Below are 21,435 nucleotides of genomic sequence, written 5' to 3'. Positions count from 1 at the left end.
TCTTTCTTCAGACACTTCCCTTCCCATCCCTGTAAGCTTCACAGAAGTTGGGGGCTGGGGGTCAGGGTCACTCAAGGGGACTACCACCCCCTGGTTTGTGAGTGCTCTTGGAGGCATTCCTCCACTTGCTGCGGGTAGGAGGCTGGGTTGGGAAGGGCCAGGAACCCGGGAGAGATCCCATGCTAACTGCTTGGACAGCCGCAGGAGCAAGGCCTTCTTTCGCCAGGGCCGTACTTTGCTCTTGTCCATGTTGGCTGGGGGTGGTGGGGGACAGACAGAGCTCAGCCGACCCGAGCTTGAGAGAGGGCTCCGGCTGCTCAGGACTGAGGTGTCCCAGGAACTGGAGAAGGGCCTGGTCAAAGATCACAGCCTGGTGGGGGTGACCTCCCTCATTCCGGGCTCACTGCCTTGGGGGGCAGGGGTGAGACCTGGGCAGGGGAGGCGCCAGTTCCCACCGCCTCTGTAATTTTTCAGTTACAGCCTCTCAGGGGCCTCTAATTAGGACGGGGCAGAGCCGCCACGACCACCCGGGCAGGCGAGGAGGAGTGGCCCAGCGCCCCCTTCGGGCCTGGACCTGAGCTGGAAGACTGAGCTGGGCCCCAGGGAACCAGGAAAGGAGGGGCCGGAGCTGGGGATGAACCAGGGGGTCGCGGAGGGGGCGGAGGGAACGCTACGCACTGCCCCCAGTCCCCGCTCTCACGTTCCCCTAACTCAAACCAGACGTCCCCGCCAGATCCTGCACAGATTTAACCTCGGAGACGCCGTCGGGCAGGTTTGCTGGATGCGAATGAAGGTTGCGAGGCGGACCAGACGGCTAGGTCTGGGAAGGAGGTGAGGAAGCGTGGGGAGCGACAAGGCCTGCCGAGACTGGAAGGTCTGAAGTCCCCTGCATGACTTCGGGTAGGGATCCAGAGTGCCCCGAGGGCAGGAAGGAGTTAAATGCACTGCAGTCGGAGGCGGGGGATGGGAGTGGGGAAGGGGGCCCAGAGCCGGCTCTTTGTCATCTGGTAATGAGCACCAGATGCGGAGCTGCGTGCGGGCCTAAACAGACGGCCTCCCAGGGCAGAACCCCCGCCTGCGCCCAGCCCGGGCCCCGCCCACTGACTCGCAGGCTCCGCCTCATTCGGGCGCGACCGAGAACTGCATACTCCGGTGGTATCAGCTAGGACCCGGAGCTACAAGCGACGCCTACCCGCTGCAGAACCGAAGAGAGCCCCCGGGAACTCTCCAGAGGCCCCTCCCACAAAGCCACAAGCCCCGCCCCTGCCAACTCAAAGATTCCAGCAGCGCTGGTGCCTGCCCCTCTGCCCTCTCGGCCCCGCCCAGTCCCCGCCCACAATCCACAAGCCCCGCCTCCTCCGTTCGGCGCGCGCAGATTGGCAGAACTATTAGTCTCCGCTTCTCGGAGGTATGAACTTCGCCCCGAGTTTACACATTCTCTTCACGCGGCGCTGCAGGCCCCGCCTAATACAACTGCAAACTTCGCCTCACAGAGCCCTGGACACTGCAGGGAATCCCCTAGAGGTCTTAACTCTGTCGGGGGACGATGTAAACTCCGACCTCCAGGGAACGTGTGACGTTCCCCTCAACCTCTTCCTCAGGCTCCGCCCCCAGCTACAAGCCCCGCCCCCCTCAAGCTCACAAAAGTGGAAGAACTGCGCCCTCGCAGGACTGTCACACCTCGCTCGGAGGCAGCAGTTCACCTACACGGAGCCACGCCCCCGGGGCCGCCCACGAAAGCTACAAGCCACGCCCCTTAGGGGGCCTCGAGTCCCGCCCACATAGAGCGTCCCGGCTGCGGCCTTACGCACAAATACCGCCCTGCGAAGAGCGCTACCGAGCCTCTTATCGCAGGTCCCGCCCACACTCAGGCTCCACCGTTTTGGGCGCAAGCCCCGCCCACTCCACGCCTGGGTCCCTTACCACCTTCGGGGTATGCCCAGATTCACCAGTCCTCCGAACCCCTCATCTCTCACCAGGATGCCCTTGAACCTGGCCCTGGAGCCCTCTCCCTCCACCTACGGTTTCCGTTTGTCCAGATTTCGGGTTCTCTGGGCGAGCCCGGAGACTGGGCCTCGACAGCCGCGCAGATGACGTCGAAAGGCCTTTGGCGCCACCTGGCCTCGGCCCCGCGGACTTACAGCCACCGCGAGGCCTCGGTAGGGCCCCTCTCTCAAAGCGTACTAATCACTCAATAAATAGCTGCTTAATTCATTAAATGTTAGTGTTACTTAAATATCTGCCGACTCCCCCCACGGGACAGCCCATCCTTTCGCAGATGCCCTTCGTCGTATATGGAAATTCGTCCCTAAGGGAGCTTCGCACTGGCCCTCGAACCACCCTAGAGCTGAGCGCCCCTGACAGTCTCTAAAGTGACTGGCTGGTCGAACTCTCGCTGTCCCTCCCCAACAAATCCTGTTCTCAGGGGCGAAAGCATCGCCTCTCACCTGGCGACCTAGGGCCAGGTTCCCCCTGCCGCCACCTAGTGCTCCAAAGGCTAGACACCTTCTTTGGGGGGTGTGTTGCGAAGGGGTGGGTTTGGGCGGGGAAGCCCTCAATTAGGAGCTGAAGATCGTAGTTTTTAGAGACAGTGTCTCAAGGGAGACGCTATCTCAGCTCTCATCTCTACATCTGAAAATACCGGCCTGGAGGGCAGGAGACGCTGAAGTTCCGGGCTAGGAACCCAGTAAAATATTTTTCAAACATTAGGGCGACAGACACGGAGCAACCCTTGAGGAGTAAGGGAGCTGACACCACTGAGCTCCAGCTGGGCCCTTTGCTTCCTGCCTTCGCTGCCAAACTTGCCCTTGCTCACCGCTGGGCAAATCAGGCCTGGGAAGAGGGATTCTTTCCAGACCACGTTCCAATGCTCGTACCCTGGCCACTACCAATGGAAGTAGGATTTAGTGCTAATAATGACTATAATAATAGGGAATGCTTGAAGCACTTCTGGTTTCTTTTTTCTTTTTCTTTTTTTTTTTGAGACGGAGTCTCGCTCTGTCGCCCAGGCTGGAGTGCAGTGGCCGGATCTCAGCTCACTGCAAGCTCCGCCTCCCGGGTTTGCGCCATTCTCCTGCCTCAGCCTCCAGAGTAGCTGGGACAATAGGCTCCCGCCACCTCGCCTGGCTAGTTTTTTGTATTTTTTAGTAGAGACGGGGTTTCACCGTGTTAGCCAGGATGGTCTTGATCTCCTGACCTCGTGATCCGCCCGTCTCGGCCTCCCAAAGTGCTGGGATTACAGGCTTGAGTCACCGCGCCCAGCCCCCCCCCCCCTTTTTTTTTTGAGACGGAGTTTCTCTCTTGTTGCCCAGGCTGGAGTGCGATAGCACGATCTCGGCTCACTGCAACCTCCGCCTGCCGAGTTCAAGCGATTCTCCTGCCTCAGCCTCCCAAGTTGCTGGGATTACAGGCATCCACAACCATGCCTGGCTAATTTTTGTATTTTTAATAGAGAAAGGGTTTCACCATGTTGGTCAGGCTGCTTTCGAACTCTTTGCCTCAGGTGATCCACCTGCCTCGGCCTCCCGAAGTGCTGGGATTACAGGCGTGAGCCACCATGCCTGACCTGAAAGCACTTCTTACATGCCCGGTCCTTTTCTAAGGGCTTTACTTGGCTTAATCCATGTAAGATTCATAATAACCAACATGAAGTAAGTGCCATTCTTACCACAATTTACAGAGTAGGAAGCTGAAGGCACGTGCCTAAGTGCATTAAGCCATCTGCCCTAGTTGACCAACTAGTAAGTGGAGGTTTGAACCCAGGCAGATCCTGTGATCTTTACCTCCTACAACAAAGCCAGTCCATATGTGATAGCCAAGTCTCTAATCAGAAAATGCCCACACCTGGCCAGATGTGGTGGCTCACGCCTGTAATCCCAGCACTTCGGGAGGCTGAGGCGTGCGGATCACTTGAGGTCAGGAGTTCGAGGCCAGCCTGACCAACATGGTGAAACCTCGTCTCTACTGAAAATACAAAAATAAGCCAGGCATGGTGGCAGGCGCCTGTAATCTCAGCCACTCAGGAGGCTGAGGCAGGAGAATAGCTTGAACCCGGGAGGCGGAGGTTGCAGTAGCTGAGACTGCACCACTGCACTCCAGCCTGGGCGACAGCGAGACTCCATCTCAAAAAAAAAAAAAAAAAAAAAAAGAAGAGGCGGCCAGGTGTGATGGCTCATGCCTATAATCCCAGCAGTTTGGGAGGCTGAGGCGGGTAGATCACGAGGTCAGGAGATTGAGACCATCCTGGCTATCACGGTGAAAACCTGTCTCTACTAAAAATACAAAAAATTAGCCAAGCGTGACTATTCGGGAAGCTGAGGCAGGAGAATGGTGTGAACGTGAACCCGGGAGGCGGAGCTTGCAGTGAGCTGAGATTGGTCACTGCACTCCAGCCTGGACGACAGAGTGAGACTCTGTCTAAAAAAAAAAAAAAAAAAAAAAGAAGAGGTTTGCCGTGCAGGTGCCTGGCTTAGGCAACTGACTGAATGTGACTGAATGGTAGCTCTATTTCCTGAGATGGAAGACAGAGAGGAGCAGGTGGGGGTAGGGGTAGAAATTACAGGTTCTGTTCCTGCCATGCTGTGCATAGCCCATGTCAGGAGAGAGCAGAGGCAGAGGCAGCTGGGGTTTGGGAGCCAGACTTTGCACCACTCCTCAGGCATGAATTCTCCTCTTGAGAACAGTTTAGAACAGCACACCCTGGCTTGGTGTTGACTCCAAGAGAGTCTGAACACGTGACCACCCCGTCTCCCATCAGGAGATTGTGAGCTGAAAGCTGTCCATCAAACAGTGGGGTTTCTGGGTCCCTCCTCTTCCTGGCTGTGCAGGCCCAGTGCCCTCCCTTGTGAAGTGCAGCTGGGTTTAGAGCCTTGTGACAGTGATCTATTGCATGTAACAAATCACTCCAATATGTAGTGAATTAAACAAAGATTTATTTCCCCTCATTCTTTAGGACAGCAGTCTGGGCTGGGATCAACTTGGTAGTTCATCTGCTGGTCTCATCTTGGGTCACTCCTGAGGCTCCTGTCATCTATGGCTCAACTGGGCCTACAGTGTCTAAGATGGCCTCAGTCATCCCATATCTGGAGCTGATGCTGACTCTTGGCTGGGGTCCTCAGTTCTCCACGCAGCCTCAAATCTGTCAGGAGGCTTGGCTGGGCATCTTTATAGATGGTGGTCTCAGGATTGCAAGAGGGCAAAGGTGAAAGCTACAAGAGTCTTTGAGGCCTAGCCTCAGAAGTGGGCCAACATCTCTTCCCTCACATTCCATAGGTCACAACAAATCACAAGTCCAGCCCAGATTTAAAGGGGAAACAGATTCCACCTCTGTTTTTCCTTTTCTTTTCCTTTTTTTTTTTTTTTTTGTGAAATAGAGCCTTGCTTTGTTGCCCAGCCTGGAGTGCAGTGGTGTGATCTCAGCTCACTGCAACCTCTGCCTCCTGGGTTCAAGTGATTCGCCTGTCTCAGCTTCCTGGGCAGCTGGAACTACAGGTGCACACTACCATGCCCGGCTAATTTTTGTATTTTTAGTAAAGACGGCGTTTCACCATGCTGGCCAGGCTGGTCTTGAACTCCTGATCTCAAGTGGTCCACCTGCCTCAGCCTCCCAAAGTGCTGGAATTACAGGTGTGAGCCACTGCGCCCAGCCTGATTCCACCTCTTGAAGAGAGGAGTGGTAAACAATTTGTGGCCATATTTAATCTACCGTAGGCCCGAAGGCCACCATAAATGATCTGAGCAGCTCACTCTGCCCTGGGAAGGCCCATATCTGACATGCCACCACCTTCCTTCCTTAAAACAGCACTATAAAGAGCTTGGTGTTCATTTTGCAGATCACTTTACGGGTATCAATCAGTTAGGAATGGCAAATGGCATTTCGCTCAGCGGTCGATTGCATTTTTGCAGATAGCCACTAATATATCTCCCATCCCACATGCTATTCTAACAATGTGACATTGACAAGCCTCCATAGAGAGATGAGATCCTATATTCCCTCCCCTTGAAACTGGGTAGACCTTCATAATAGCCTTGACCGATGGAAAGGGGCAGAAGTGATGTCATGTGACTTCGGAGACTAGATCATAAAGGGAAATACAGCTTTCACCCTCTCAGTACACTTGTTCTTGGAACCGAGCCACCACGTTATGAGGAAAGTCAGGCTACGTGGAGATGCCCTGTGTGGGTGTTCCCACCAACAGCCCTAGTTAGGCTCTTAGCCCTCAGCCCTCAGCCAGCATCAGCTGCCAGACATGTGAGTGAATGAGCATTCAGATGATTCCAGCCCCAGTGTTTGAGTCTTCCAGCAGAGGCCCTGGATGTCATGGAGCAGAGAAGTCATTCCCATCATGTCCTATCTGAGTTCCTGACCCACAGAAGCCAGGAGAGAGCATAATAATTATTGCTCTTTTAAGCCACTAGGGTTAGGATAATTTGTTATGTGGCAGTAGATAACTAGTAAAAGCTGCTGGTAACAGACAAGAAAAAACAGTGGGCTTAAGCAGACTTACAGTTTATTTCTCTTTCTCATTGAAGTCTGGAGGTAGACAACCCAAGGGATGACATGGAAACTTGCATGGTGTCATCAAAAGCCCAGGATCTTTTACCTTGTTACTCTGCTATCTTCAGCACGTGGCTACAATTTTCAAGGTCACTTCCTGCTCCAAGATAGCTGCTGGCATTCCAGCTATCACATACACATCCCAGGCTGAATGAAGGGTGAAGCAGAGAGGACAAAAATGGCCTTCACCAATACTGCTTCTATTCAAGGGGCATTCTTGGAGATCCCTTCCAGCACCTTCTGTTTATGTCTAATATCCTATAATTGAGCCACACAGTCATACCATATATGCCAGGGAGGCTGGAAATATTGCCTTTTAGCTGGGCACATTGCCATCTGCAGCAAAACTGCGGTTCTGTCATTGGGGAAGGGAGGACAATGGATAGTGGACAGTGGGCAGTTGTTGGCTATGGTGTTAGAGCAGAATGGTGGAAAAAGGGTCTTTCTCATGGCAAGGAGCTGGAACCAGCATGCTGGCTTCCCTATCTGCTGGAGCTTATTTATTTATTTATTTATTTATTTATTTATTTATTTTTGAGACAGAGTCTCAGGTGGAGTGCAGTGGCACAATTTCAGCTCACTGCAACCTCTGCCTCTTGGGTTCAAGTGATTCTCCTGCCTCAGCCTCCTGAGTAGCTGTCACAGGTGCCTGCCACCACGCCCAGCTAATTTTTGTATTTTTTGTAGAGACAGGGAGGGTCTCACCATGTTGGCCAGGCTGGTCTCGAACTGCTGACCTCAAATGATCTGCCTGCCCCAGCCTCCCAAAATGCTGGAATTACAGGCATGAGTCACTGTGCCCGGCCACCCACTGTAGCCTTCTTGAATGTTTGGGCACCATAGGGTTTTCCACCTAATTTGCTTCTGAATGAGGAATTGATTTCACTCCCAAAGAAGAGAGGCTGTCGGTTAACGCACAGGGAGAGCTCTGGTCTTTCACTCCACCCTCCCCACAGCCAGCAGGTAGCTGGACTTTTGCTAAATATCCTAAAATGCAGCCTTGACTGTATCACGTCCCTGCCCATCCCCCTTCCACGGTTCCAGATTGCCCAGTTTGCTCCAGTGTAAGGACAAATTCTAGGGTTTGGCACGGAAGCTACAGCAAAGCCTTCCATGGTTTCTTGCTTCTATCTCCTCGTCACACCTCAGCTCATGCCCGGCAGCCAGGCCTTTGTCTGGGCAGCATCCGCTGTCTAAGACACTGCCTGCCCTGTCTTTGTTTAGGGAAATCCACCCATTCTCCGCACCCTTCCAGGGTCACCTCTAGCTGTTATGCCACCTTTGCGTGAATGGGAAAAGGGTCCCCTTTCTCCAAGTGGATGTAGCTCCATGCCAGAGTTTGGGGAGTGGCCTGTAGGCTGGATTCCATGCACGCTTGCCCCTTAGCCCACTGCCCTTGCACAGTGAACACCCTTTACTGCTGCACATGTGACAATGCCACGTCCAGGAGTCTTTCAGAGCTCCATCAGGGAGTCAGGACCTTCCTTTTCCCTGATGTTTTCTCTGCCTTTGGATTCCATGCCAGCCTGTCCTGGTTTGGGGCTGCCCTTTCCAGCTTTGTGTCCTTCGACCTGCTTCGTGCCCTTTCCCTCAGATTGATAATGTCAGTAGCTGCTGGGGGACACTAAACTCCAGTCACAGACCATAGCTCTTTCTCCCCACTTTGGGGACAAGCCACCACTCCTTTAGCCCTCAGCATGCCCAGCAACAGAATGGAATCCCCCACTAAGCTGGAAGAAGGGTCACCTTGACAATGCCTTAGCAGTGACCCAGGGCCAGATACCAGATTCAGGGGAGCCAGGTGCTCAGAACGACTTCACACTTGAGTCTCAGAGGCCCCAGGCTAGGCAGGGGAGGTTTCTTCTCTTCCGCTTACTTTGTTCCTGTGAACACTGAAGCCCAACTCTGAGTCCCTTCCCAGAACCCCTCATCGTGCCCTGAACCACGGAGGCCCATAATGCTTGCAGCGGTGGCCTCGGACCCAAGACCCAGGAATGCACAGGCCTTCCATTCCATACCTTTATTTAATCTGCATCTTCTCAGCCTCCTCCCTTCCCCACCACCCTTGAGAGGGTGTAGAAGCCCTCGTTGAAAGGGAGGGAACCCCTCTCTCCTCCCTGGGGGAGGGTCAGTGCCCCCTGGGCCAGGACTCATTGATGGGAGAAGCAAGGGCCTGCATGGTGGAGCAAGGACATCATCCAAGAGGCTGCGGCCGAGGCCGGGCCCCTCGGATGCCCTCTAGGTCTGGGCCCCATGGATCATCAGGAAAGTGAAGAGTAGATAAGTCCGGGAGGGCAAGGAGAGGGCGTCTCTGGGTGTGTGTGACTGATGGAGGCAGACATGGACTTTGGGAGGCAGGAGCAGAGGCCAGGGGATGTGGGGACCAGGTGAGGCCCTGAGAAGGAGCCCCAGGTTGTAGGGGTAGCTGAATGTGGGAGGAGGGTGCGGTGGGCACCAGGCGAAACAGTACAGGTGCATGGGGCAAGGCTGTGCTCCAAGAACCAAGCTCCCAGTGGAGGAACAGCACTGTTAGGTCCAATCAGTGACTGGCCCTGAGCAGCACGCGAAAGGGCAGGGACGGGAGGGGCCTATCAGGGGAGGATGGGAATGTTGGGTGAGTAGCAGGGCCAAGGCCATGGTGCCACCACAGCCAGCTCTTCAGCCCCAGGGAAGCCAACCTGGCTGCGCATGGCCCCAACCCACCAATTTGTGCTTCTGCGTCGCTGGAAAGCTCCCAGCATGGCCTCAGCCCGGGCAGGGAAGTGTCCACAGGCAGCCTCTGCTGCAGGCAACAGCTGGCCACAGGACTCCTCCTCCATCCCAGCCTTTCTGGAAGCTTCTTCTCCTGCCCTTTGTGAGAGGCCTCCAGGCCAGATCATCGGCCATCTTGGGGGGTGAAGCCACGCTGGGGGCGATTCTTAGGCTCCACTTAGGTGGCCTCCGTTTCCTCCAAAATGACCACGGGTCACTGCATTTCAGTCTGTTTGAGGACCCCCACCCCCACCCTCACCCCTGCCCCTTATGTGTGGCTGGTCTGTTTTCCCGCCTGTTTTGGACGACAATCACTCGGGCATCTAAGCCCATAGTGGAATGGTGGGGAGGGGGCTACTCTGGGGGATGTGGGGGTCTCAGAGCGCACCCTGCCCATCCCCCTGGCAGCCGCTGTCTCCGTGGACAATGAGCACCGGGAAGTAGAGGGCGTCCTCATAGCAGGGCGGGCTCTCGAGGGGTTCCGTGTCTTCTCCACGGCGCCCCAGGGGCCCCCCGCTCAGGCTGCGGAAGACCCCTGGCGTGGCCCGGCCCCCAGCGCCCAGTGAGAGGCGGCTGCGGCTGAAGGGCAGACGGGGCCCGCTGGGCCGGGCGGGGGGCAGCGAGTTGCTGCTGACCGAGCGCCGGCAGCGCTGGCAGCCTCTGAGGTAGGCGCCCGAGCCCGCGCCCATGACCACGGCCTCCGAGTAGCTGGGCACCAACTGCCGGTTGGAGCAGATGTGCCACTCGAGCTCAGTGAAGTCCACTGTGGCCACGCGGGACAGCGGGGGCCCGCTGGGCACTGCCCCGGGCGGGGGCGAGCTGGCGCCGAAGAGCTTCTCCACCTGGTAGTGCACGTGGGCCGTTCCATAGGCGGCCACGACGCGCAGGGGCCACGACAGAGTGGCCGCCGACACGAGCCAGAAGACCCAGGCGCGAGCGTACCAGGGCGGGCTGCGGGGGTCGGCGAAGACCATGAGCGACTCGCGGAAGTCCACGTCCTTCAGGTGCATGCCCTCGCGCGCCTCCAGGTAGTCGTCCAGGCCCTCGTTGGCGCTGAAGAAGCGCGCCCGCTGCGTGAGGTACGAGGCCTCGGCCTCCGCGCTGCCGAAGCTGAAGCACTTGGTGAAGCGCAGCCGCGTGGCCGCGTGCTCCGCCAACCCCACCAGCTCCTTGGACACGTCGCGGACGCCGTGAGCCGAGTAGTCAAACTCGCCGCGGGCCGTGCGGCTGTCGGCGCGCTCATGGTACACCTGCGTGGTGGTGTAGGCGTCGCCGTTGCGGTAGCGTGTGATCTGGCGGGTGCGCCGCACGTAGTGGTAGCTGGTGGCCTTCCACCAGACGCACGGCGGCGCCTGCTGCAAGCGGCGGATCAGCGCCAGCACGGTGTGGGCGTCGGTGCGTGGCGCCTGGCAGGACCGCACGTGACAGTGCCAGCACTCGGCCAGGTAGAGGAGGTAGAGCAGGGAGACGAAGGCCAGCGGGATGTACAGGTAGCCATCAGAGCAGGGGCTGGCCGGGTAGGTGGGTGGTGGGCCACCGGCTCCCCGGGCCAAGGCAGCCTCGGGCCCCAGGACCAGCCGGGGCACTGTGGCCAGGCGACACCAGGCCACCACGGCCCCGCAGGCGTGGATGAGCAGCGTGAGGAGCAGGCACTTCCAGTGCGATTCGCGGCACAGCGAGCTTCCCAGGGACTGTTTCAGGGGCCGCTGCTGCAGGTGGGCAGAGAAAGGGAAGTCTGTGTCAGGTGGGGCCATCAGTGGGGCCTGCCACTTTGCTTAACCCAGCTGAGGGAGGTGATACCGTGAGCCCCGTTTTACAGAGGAGGAAACTGAGGCTCAGAGGGATGAGCAGCTTGCTCCAGGCTTCACATTTCCAGTTCACTCACAGTGGCGCTGCAGATTCAAACCCAGGACTCGCTACCCCAAATCCATCCTCCACTGTGCCCTGCTAGCACTGGGCCAACTGTACACAGGACACAGCAGGCCCGCCTCTGCCAGAAGGGATGGATCCTTGCACTGGCTATTGAGAAAACTGAGTTCTAGCCCTTGCTCTGCCCTGATTTGCTGTGTGGACTTGGCTATATCTCTGCCCTCTCTGGGCCTTGATTCTTGGTCCTGTTGGTCTGGGAAGCCAGGGTGGAAGGGGTCCGAGGTATAAACAGCATGGGCTTTGGAGTTTCACTGCCCAGGAGCCAGTGCTGGCTCCAGCACTTACTGTATGACTTGGGCACATCCCTCATCCTCTCTGGACCTCAATTTCCTCATCTGTAAACTGAGTCTGTTGTGAGGATTCAACAAGATCATACGTGTGAAGATCTGAGCACAGTGTCTGGCCATGGGAATAAATATGATCACCATTACCCTGAGACTCCCTCTGCTCCCTTGTTCCATAGGGACTCAGAAGACTCAGCAGAGGCTTTTGAGTCAACAGGAGCATCTAGAACGGGGGAGGTGCGAGTCTTGGGGTGGGGAGCAGATGGAGGGCCATCCTCCACTCATCTGTGCTGAGCGAGGGGGCGGGACACAGCTGCTGGGCAGCAGGGGCCACTCCCTGGCTCAGAGGGCTTGCCACACCCTCCCTGGCAGGGCTGCCAGCCTAGCTACCTCACCCCCAGGTGCCCATGGAGAGAGAAGCAGGTAGGTATACAGTGGGGAGAGCAGAAGGGTAAAAAGGGGTGGAAAAAGTGGAAACAACAAAAGAGGGGTTAAGGGGTCACCTCTCCTACCCCAGACCTACCAGGCCTCTAGAGGCCCAAGAGGGGGGAGGAACCATCCCCCAGCCCAGCCCAGATACAGCCTGTCCCCATCACACAGCACGGGAGCACAGCGCCACCTGACCTGCAAGGCCTGTCAGGTACACACACACTTGTCCACGCCCCTCCAACACATGCTCATCACAGACCCACCCACCATGGAGGGCCACACTGCCTGTCACCAGGAAACTCCAGACCCTCACCTGTCCCCAGAGCACAGACTCCCACAACCATAGCATGGTACACACACATAGCACACACCCATCCACCACAGGACACACACATGCACATACACGTTCCACATGCAGTGAAGCCCAGAGATACCAGACCTTCACCTGATCACAGTGCACATCTCCCCACCCCCACTGCAACTTGACACCTAGGTTCCTCAGACCCCACAGGGAGAGACCCACCCACAACAGGACTCGCTCACATGCACACACCTAGACCACTGAGGGACAGCCCGAGCCAGGCACCCACTCACCCCTCACCTGACTACAGGGTACACACACCCCCAATTCACACACCCACACAACACACACACATAAGCAGGCTACATTCACCCAAATGCACACACAGCCCCACTCTCCACCCTGTCACCCTACACATCACTCGGGGCCCCAGGTCCTGCAGACCTTACTGGCTAGGGCTGAGGAGGGGCCGTCCGGGGTCCCAGTCAGCAGAATGGACCCTCAATCCTCACCTCGGGGACAAGGAGAAGGGGTACCCAGGCGCCTCCCTTCCTCTTCCCCTCCTCCCCTCTAGGCTCTGCGACTGCTGCTGCATTGCAGGCACTGCCCGGACACCTCGTGAGCTGCCAGGCTGGGCTGGGGACCTGACCCCGCGGCCCTGGCCGTGGAAGCAGCATCCCCCGCTGGGCTGCGGCACTGGGACGCGTGGGGGCCAGGCGCTGACGTCACAGGACGGGCGAGGCTGGATGAGGGGGCGCCGGGGGCGGAAGTCGCCCCCCATATTGCTGTCCAGCCGCCCCACCCCTACCCCCAACGCGGGCCCCTGGACCCCTGGCAGGGAGGCAGGTGACCCCAATGACGTCATTGGCCGTAGGGGCTCTGGGACTTCCCTCCTCAGCCCCTCTCTTGGGGTCACCTTCTGCACTCGTCCCTTTCACGCCGCCCCAGGCCCGGCTCCGGCCCCCCAGCGCCGGTACCTCTTCCCGCAGCGGCTCGCCGTCAGGGATGAGCGCGGGCACCTCCCCGCCGTCGCCAGCGCCGTCCTCGGGCATGGTGTCCTGGCTGCTTGGGCGGCCCCAGCCCGGGCACCAGGCATGATAGGGGGGAGCACGGAGGGCTGCGGCGCGGCCCCCGGGGGCGTCCGCTTGGCTCAGCGGCAGCGGAGGGAGTGCGCGGAGCTCGAGCCTGAGCGCGGCGGCAGCGGCGGCGGCGGCGGCGGCGGCGGCGGAGGCGTTGGCGGCGTTGGAGGCCGGGGTGCCCGGCGCCCCGCCCTCCGCTGACCCCGCCCCCGCGGCACCGGCGGCGCCGCCGGCAGCGCCTGGCACGGCGGGCGCTCCGCCTGCCCCCAAGAAGCCCCCGCTGGGCGGCTGGACCCCTGGATTCTCCTCCGCCCGCGCTCGCGCTCGCGCTCGCGACCTTGAGCTGGTCTAACGCTCTGGCGCCTGAGCTTCCCGGGCTGTAAAACGAGGAAGGAGAATCTCCAAGGTGGGTGGGCGCTCGCGGGGTCCCATCTCTAAGGAGTAGGCCCAGAGTTAAGCCCACCCAGATCCCATCCCCGAGCCTCACTTGGAGAAGAGGGTAGTTACAGCTGAGAAGAGCGTGATGAGTTTCACTGGCTGGGCAGGGGTGCTGGACTCAGCTTAGGACAGGCAGGCTGGGGCAAGGACACCAGGGACCCCAGGTTGCGTGACCTTGGGCCAGCATGCTCCGCTCCCGACCTCAGTTTTCCCATCTGAGAAATGGGGATAGAGGCCGGACTGAGTGGCTCATGCCTGTAATCCCAGCACTTTGGGAGACCGAGGTGGGAGGATCACTGGAGCCCAGGAATTCCAGCAGCCTTGGAAACATGGCAAAACCCTGCCTATACAAAAAATTTAAAAATGAGCTGGGCATGATGGTGTGGTGCGCACCTGTATTCCCAGCTACTCGGGAGGCTAAGACAGGAGGATCAATTGAGTCTGGGAGTTAGAGGCTGCAGTGAGCTGTGTTTGCACCACTGTGCTCCAGCCTGTGTGACAAAGTGAGACCCTGTGAAGAAGAAGAAGAAGAAGAAGAAGAAGAAGAAGAAGAAGAAGGAGGAGGAGGAGGAGGAGGAGGAGGAGGAGGAGGAGGAGGAGGAGGAGGAGGAGGAGGAGGAGGAGGAGGAGGAGGAGACAGAGAGAGAGAGAAAAGAAAGAGAAGGAAGGAAGGAAGGAAGGAAGGAACGAACGAAGAAAGAAAGAAAGAAAGAAAGAAAGAAAGAAAGAAAGAAAGAAAGAAAGAAAGAAAGAAAGAAAGAAAGAAAGAAAGAAAGAGAAAGGTTTTGGATTCAGTTTACAAGCATCTATCATGCCCTGTGCTTCAGCCTGTGTGACAGAGTAAGACCCTGTCAAGAAGAAGAAGAAGAAGAAGGAGGAGGAGGAGGAGGAGGAGGAGGAGGAGGGGAGGAGGAGGAGGAGGAAGGCGGTGGCAGAGGAGGAGGAGAAGGAGGAGGAGGAGAGGAGGGAGAAAGAAGGAAGGAAGGAAGGAAGGAAGGAAGGAAGGAAGGAAGGAAGGAAGGAAGGAGATACATAGAAAGGTTTTGGATTCGGTTCACAAGCATCCATCGTGCCCTGCAGGGACATGGGAACTGGCTTGTATTAGATGACCCCTCCCAGGTACACGTGGCCCCAGTGCTACTTCCTGGCCCTCCAGGGCCTCAGATCTTCACATCTGTGCCTGGGTCTGGCTTTGCTCCCAAACTAGACAATCTGGGCAGAAAATAAGCTGCAATACTGGTGGGTTAATTCATTTTGTATGTGTGTGTGTTCAGGCAAAGAGCAACTCAAAGACCATTCAATTAAACATCCTTACCCACTTAAAGATTAGGTAACTGAGATGTAGACAGAGGAAAGACTGGTCCAGGGTTTTATCTATTTATTATATATTTGTTGGACACAGATGTTTACTGGGTGTCTTCTATATGCAAGTATTGTGCTTGGCACTGGGGAGGCAAGGGTGGAAGTGGAGAATGACAACAGGGCCTGCCCTCATGGAACTTACATGCAGGGCAAATTGGGTGCACCCAGAGGGGGCCTAGAACCCAGCCTATGACCTCCACCCCTGACCAGGTCAGGTCTCTGTTCCCTTTGTCCCTCTGAGAGGCACAAGCTGAACTGACTCTTAAAGATAACTAGGCTTATGGGCAAGTGGATATGAGGGGAAGGGCATCCCAGGTAGAGGGGACCTCTGGGCAGTGGCACTGCAATCAGACCACGTGGGCTGAGTTTGGGGAGCAGGAAGGTCATCTGGTGTCAGTGGATACCTGGTAGCTAATTAGAGAGGTCGTCCTCTCTAGAAAGCGGTGGCTGAAGGTCTGTGAGAGGGAGGCCCCTGAAGACTGTCTCCATGGGGGTGGAAGTGATCAGAACCTGGGTGGAGAGAAAGGAACCTCTGGGACTACAAGTGAGGCTTGGGGGCCTCACTTCGAGAAGACCACAGGCCCGGCGATGACTCAGGAGTTTCGGCTGCAGCTTCAGGACGCAGATTAGCACACCTCTGCCCCCAGATCTGCTGGACTACGGGAGAGTCTATGGGACAGGCCCTGGGCAGGATCCTGCCCCACCTATACCACCCAATCTCTGGGACTTCGGATCCTCTGGGCCCCAGTTTTGCAGTATGAGTGTATGTGTGCGTGCGGCCACGCGCTCGCTAGGAGCGTGTGGTTCGAGACCCCAAATCTTCCCATCCGCAGGCCCCCGGGAGTCTACAGGATGGCGGCAGAGGCGGGAGGGCATTTTCAGCACCGGACGACGGACAGCACCCGCGCGCAGAAGAGGAGTGGGAGGCGGGAAGAGGAGTCATCATCCTGGGGCTTGATTGGCCGCTCAGTCACTGACAGTGGCGGCCTCCCACCACCATCTCCGGGGCTGCTGGGGCTCCGTTCCAGGATTGGGTGAAGTGTAGGTGACGGGGGAGGAAAACAGCGCCCCGAAGGCCAGGGCTTGGTTGGAGCTCGACCGCCCCATTCCCTCCTGGAGTACGTCCCACCAAGGAAGCTTCGTTCACGACTCCGACCGCAGGTCTACTCTAGTCTCCCTGGTGCAGTCGTGGCAGCTTGCGTCAAGCACCTCACCGCGCAGGCGCGCGAATAATTCTCGCCCACCTTCTTCCTTAACTCTTCTATTGGCTGTTCCCACCGTGAACTGGCAAGCCCGTGATCCAATCCTGGGCACCACAAGGCGCTCCTCCTCCTATCCCTTACCCGGATGTTGCCTTCTGCCGAATCCGCTCAGGCTAGAGTCAGTCAGTGGCCAATTGGGAGAGGGGAGGGGCGAGCCGGCGACGCCGAAGAACCAATGGCAGGGGCGGGGGATGACGCCGCGAACATGGTGGCCGAGACCGGCGGGGTGGGGGACGTGTCGCGCGGCCGGGTGGCCTCGGTCGGTACTCTGGGCACGGAGCAGCTGCCTTATTAGTATTCGTACCCACGAGGCGGCGCAGCGGGCCCTCGGGGAGAGAGAGCGTCGCGGCCATGGCTTATCACTCGGGCTACGGAGCCCACGGTGCGTGGGGCGCTGGCGGGGCGCGGCGCGGCCGGCGGGGGGAGAGTCGGCGGCGCGGCCCGCTCACCCCGAGGGAGATAGCAACTGGGACCGCTGCCCAGGGCGGGGGTGTCACTCGGGTTTCTGCCCCTCGCAACACTGCAACGCGTCCCGGACTTCGCTCTTTCGGCCCAGTCCAGAGACCGGGCGGTGGCAGCACAGCTGGGAGTCCCATGGCAGAGTCGGGCAAAAACGGGGTCCGCCTCCGCCTCCAGAAACTCCTTTCACTCTTGTGAGCCTGGTGAGGTCCCTGAGCACTGTCCAGGGCCTCCGGGTAGCCAGCTGTCGCCTCTCCCCGGTTTGTTCACACAAGGATGCCCTCCCAGTTATCTGCACCTAGCAAACTTCTACTCACTATGGCTCAGTTCAGAGGTCACTTCCAATGAGAGGCCTTCAGAAACCCCAAGTGGGCAACCACTTCTAGGCGCTGCCTCAGCTCTTCCTTTGCCTACATTTAGCAACAGATTTCTCGCAAAGGATCCCTCATCAAAGTTTTTTCTCAGTTAGCTCCCCCTCACCCAGCTTGGGGTCCCCTCACTGATCGGTGCCTGCAGGACCCGTGCAGGGCTGTCCAGCCAGGGAAGGGGTGGTGGCTTGGGCTCATGCTTGGTATTTCTGTCATCTACTCTGTTACCTCCAAACCCACAGGCTCCAAGCACAGGGCCCGGGCAGCCCCGGATCCCCCTCCCCTCTTCGATGACACAAGCGGTGGTTATTCCAGCCAGCCCGGGGGATATCCAGCCCCAGGAGCAGATGTGGCCTTCAGTGTCAACCACTTGCTTGGGGACCCAATGGCCAATGTGGCTATGGCCTATGGCAGCTCCATCGCATCCCATGGGAAGGACATGGTGCACAAGGAGGTGTGGCCTGCCCCCAGGGCACGGGTGGCAGAATTTTTGGCAAGGGCTGGGACATCATGGGATTCCACCCGATTCCTCACAGTGTCCTCAGGGATGGAGAACACGGAGGGGCACTCTGAGGCCTGGGGTGCGGCTTGCCCACAGCCTCCTTTCTCCCCTCCCAGCTGCACCGTTTTGTGTCTGTGAACAAACTCAAGTATTTTTTTGCTGTGGACACAGCCTACGTGGCCAAGAAACTAGGGCTGCTGGTCTTCCCCTACACACACCAGGTGAGCTTCCTATCAAGGGAGCTGGTGGGCCTTCCTCATTGTGCCCGAGTCTGGCGCCCAGACCTCAACCCCCTTCTCTCCTCTTTTCTTTTCTTCCCCTCCTGATGTGGCTGCTGCTGCCACTGCCAGAACTGGGAAGTGCAGTACAGCCGCGATGTTCCTCTGCCCCCTCGGCAAGACCTCAACGCCCCTGACCTCTATATCCCCAGTGAGTCTCCGACCTGGGCTGGGGAACGTGGTGGGGTGGGGTCGGGGGGTGGGACTTGTGTCTTGAGGGATGAATGGGAAGAGAGGCTCAGCTACTGAGTCAGCATCTGTTCTTGGTGCTTTGTGTATGCATGGCAGTTGCAAGACACCAGGCAGGCAGTGCAGGGTTACCAGTAAGGAGCTTCCTAAATGTGCCTTCAGTGTCCCCAGGACACCCTTTTGAGACCTTCCTGTCTCTTGATTTGGACTATATCCCTCCCCAGCCTGGAGCTCTGGGTTTAGACCTGGCTTTGCAGATTCCAGCTGTGGGACTTTAGGCTGGTTATTTGTACTTTTCAGTAAAACAGGACCAATATAGTCCCTACTCCAAAGGACTGTTGGAGAGATTCAGCAAGGTGATGTTTGCTCAGCACCTCACCTGGCACACAGGAAGGACGTAGGAAACATGAGCTCTTATCATCGTTATTACTTGTCCTCCAAGGCGTGCTGTTAATCCCTTCTCCCAAGAAGCCTTTCCTGACCCCCTGAGCAAGTGGTGGCTGCCTTCTGGGTTCCCACAACTGCCTGTCCACGTGGCATTTTTCAGGCTGTCCACATGTGCAGCTGACTCTTCTCTATCCTGTTGGCTGCATAGGGCCAGGCCCATCATGGACACCCAGGGTGAGTGAGTAAGTGCAGGGACCAGCCCACAGATGAGCTTCCAGTAAGGGCAGCCAGTGGGACTGAGGGCAGGCAGCCAGCCTAGGTGTGCTGGGCAGCACAGGGGTTCCTCCATCCTTCATCCCGTGTGCCCATCGGAGCCACCGTGTAAGGCTGGAACTGGCATCCCCATTTTACTTGTTGAAGCCAAGCTTCAGAGGAGCTTCAGTATTTTTGAGGCCTCAGAGTTGACGGGCGGTACAGCTGATTTCCTGACTCCAGAACTCCAGACACTCCCCGCTGGTGGTCATGTCAGTGCTTTTTTTTTTTTTTTTCCTTTTGAGACAGAGTCTCACTCTGTCACCCAGTCTGGAGTACAGTGGTGTGATCTTGGCTCGCTGCAACCTCTGCCTCTCACACTCAGGCAGTGATCCTTCTGCCTCAGTCTCTTGAGTAGCTGGGACTGCAGGCTACAGGCGCCCACCACCATGCCCAGCTAATTTTTGTATTTTTAGTAGAGACAGGGTTTTGCTATGTTGCCCAGGCTAGTCTTGAACTCCTGGGCCCAAGTGATCTGCCTGCCTTATCCTCCCCAAGTGCTGGGATTACAGGCATGAGCAACAGCACCCTGCCAGTTCTAGTGCTTTAAGCGAGGCAGAAGACAGAGTTAAAACTGCTGCTAATGCCCAGCTCCCACTGGCTCTGAGCTTTTATGAAGACTGCCCAAAGTTAAACTTGGAGTTCCCTGCATTGTTGGGCAGCCAGAGCCCTACCAGTGCCGAGGCTCAGAATTGCTGACTGAGGTGAGGTCATCTCCATGGCCCCAGACTCTAGGGAGAGAATGGGTGTCCACTGAACCTGCACTCTGGTCTTGCCAGAAACCAGTTTGGTCCCTGTCTAGGCAGAACAATGGCCTTGGCCCATGATACAGTTTCTGAGATGCAGCAGAAAACTGATGAGCTTCCCAGCACAGGGGTAGGAAAGGTGGCTTGTGGTCCTGGAAGAAGGGTCAGTGGCATTTACACAGTGGGAGAGGGCTGATTGGAGAGAGGCATCCCAGGCCAGGGCATTTGGGAGCAGAATGTGGAGGTCAGGCCATGCTGGGCTATACAGAGAAGGAAGTATGGGGCGTGTCAGTGACCCCAAATGCCTAGGAAGGCAGCTGTGATTGAGGAAGCCAAGCTGATGGCATCTCTCTGGCACTTGGCAGCGATGGCCTTCATTACTTACGTGCTCCTGGCTGGGATGGCACTGGGCATTCAGAAAAGGTCAGTGCCAAACCCCTCCCTTACCCTCCCCTCCCTGTAAGCTCTTCTCCCAACCTCCCTAGGGCATATGTGGTGGTCCCCAGCTCACCCTCTGTTGCCCCAGTCTCTCATCCTCACCCCTGCCTCAGGATGCCTGGCTCTGAGCCGCCCCTGCTTTGGCACAGGTTCTCCCCGGAGGTGCTGGGCCTGTGTGCAAGCACGGCGCTGGTGTGGGTGGTGATGGAGGTGCTAGCCCTGCTCCTGGGCCTCTACCTGGCCACCGTGCGCAGCGACCTGAGCACCTTCCACCTGCTGGCCTACAGTGGCTACAAATACGTGGGGTGAGCACCTGTGGGCCAGAGGGGTGGCCTTGGGTCTGGGCCTGCATAGCTGTAGCCTCAAACTGTGACCCTGAACATGTCTTGGCCCCCAGTGACCTCGAGCACTGCTCTATTAAGAGGGAGGAGCTGTCTCCAGCAGTCTCTTGAAGACCTGGGTGCCATGCACAGGTTGGGGAGGTGTTGAGAGTCACTCTGCCAGAGTCTTGGGGAGAGAAGGGGATCTCAGATCCAGGACCTGGGGCTGAGTCCTGAGCCTTCCATATCCCTTTGGAGTCTGGGTCCCTGTGGGGACAGATTGAGAGTAAAAGGCACCGTGGGACGTGGGGTCTAGCTGGGCTCTGGGCATTGGGGGTAGGGCCAATCTCAGGCCCAGACCCCTGGGAGTCACCAACCCTTTCCTCCTCCCACCCCCAGAATGATCCTCAGTGTGCTTACGGGGCTGCTGTTCGGCAGCGATGGCTACTACGTGGCGCTGGCCTGGACCTCATCGGCGCTCATGTACTTCATTGTGAGTCTGGTGTGCCCCCCATTCCCCTGCCTTCACTTGAGGGCAAACCTCCCCCTCCTGGCCAGCCTTCAGCTCTCCTTTCTTCCAGGTGCGCTCTTTGCGGACAGCAGCCCTGGGCCCCGACAGCATGGGGGGCCCTGTCCCCCGGCAGCGTCTCCAGCTCTACCTGACTCTGGGAGCTGCAGCCTTCCAGCCCCTCATCATATACTGGCTGACTTTCCACCTGGTCCGGTGACCCCCTGGCCCCAGATGGCACTGAGTTTTTCATTCATTGAAGATTTGATTTCCTTGACTTTGTCTGACCTTTGTTCCTGGGGCCTGATGGGGAGCTACGGATACCTCTGGGCCTCTGCATTGCCCAGGGGACTGGGCTTGGAGCTGTCTAGGAAGAAGGTGGGCCCAGGGAGGGCTTCATGACTTTGGTGGCCTTGATACTGCCTTGTAAGGGTTTCAGCAGCCTCAGCTGGGAAAGAGAAGATGGAAGGAGGCTGCTGAGGGGAACTGGAAGGCCTCTGATCCCTCTGGGGGGCTCCAGCAGGGTCTGTGGGCTAG

General features: G+C 57.7%; 2 protein-coding genes across 3 annotated transcripts; one reads left to right on the top strand and one right to left on the bottom strand.

The window, feature by feature from the left end:
* Positions 1 to 9,684: 9,684 nt before the first annotated feature.
* On the bottom strand, positions 9,685 to 13,302 carry TMEM151A (transmembrane protein 151A). The gene is made up of 2 exons (XM_010366424.1): positions 13,228 to 13,302; positions 9,685 to 11,016 (listed from the first exon to the last, which is right to left on the bottom strand). The coding sequence occupies exons 1-2, from the start codon at positions 13,300 to 13,302 to the stop codon at positions 9,685 to 9,687; spliced, it is 1,407 nt and encodes a 468-aa protein (XP_010364726.1).
* Positions 13,303 to 16,557: 3,255 nt separating this feature from the next.
* Positions 16,558 to 21,315, top strand: YIF1A (Yip1 interacting factor homolog A, membrane trafficking protein). Of its 2 annotated transcripts, XM_010366425.2 has the most exons (8): positions 16,558 to 16,773; positions 17,461 to 17,672; positions 17,837 to 17,941; positions 18,071 to 18,149; positions 19,998 to 20,055; positions 20,220 to 20,375; positions 20,790 to 20,883; positions 20,972 to 21,175. In XM_010366425.2, exons 1-8 carry the CDS (start codon positions 16,743 to 16,745, stop codon positions 21,116 to 21,118), a joined length of 882 nt encoding a protein of 293 aa, XP_010364727.1. In that variant the 5' UTR covers positions 16,558 to 16,742; the 3' UTR covers positions 21,119 to 21,175. The 2 variants fall into 2 exon arrangements, with proteins under 2 accessions (XP_010364727.1, XP_030773544.1); XM_030917684.1 differs by having other exon boundaries at positions 20,790 to 21,315.
* The last annotated feature ends 120 nt before the right edge of the window (positions 21,316 to 21,435 follow it).

Source organism: Rhinopithecus roxellana, chromosome 15 (genome assembly GCF_007565055.1).
Source record: "Rhinopithecus roxellana isolate Shanxi Qingling chromosome 15, ASM756505v1, whole genome shotgun sequence".
Classification (NCBI taxonomy): domain Eukaryota; kingdom Metazoa; phylum Chordata; class Mammalia; order Primates; family Cercopithecidae; genus Rhinopithecus; species Rhinopithecus roxellana.
This window is presented reverse-complemented; position numbering and strand designations above follow the sequence as displayed.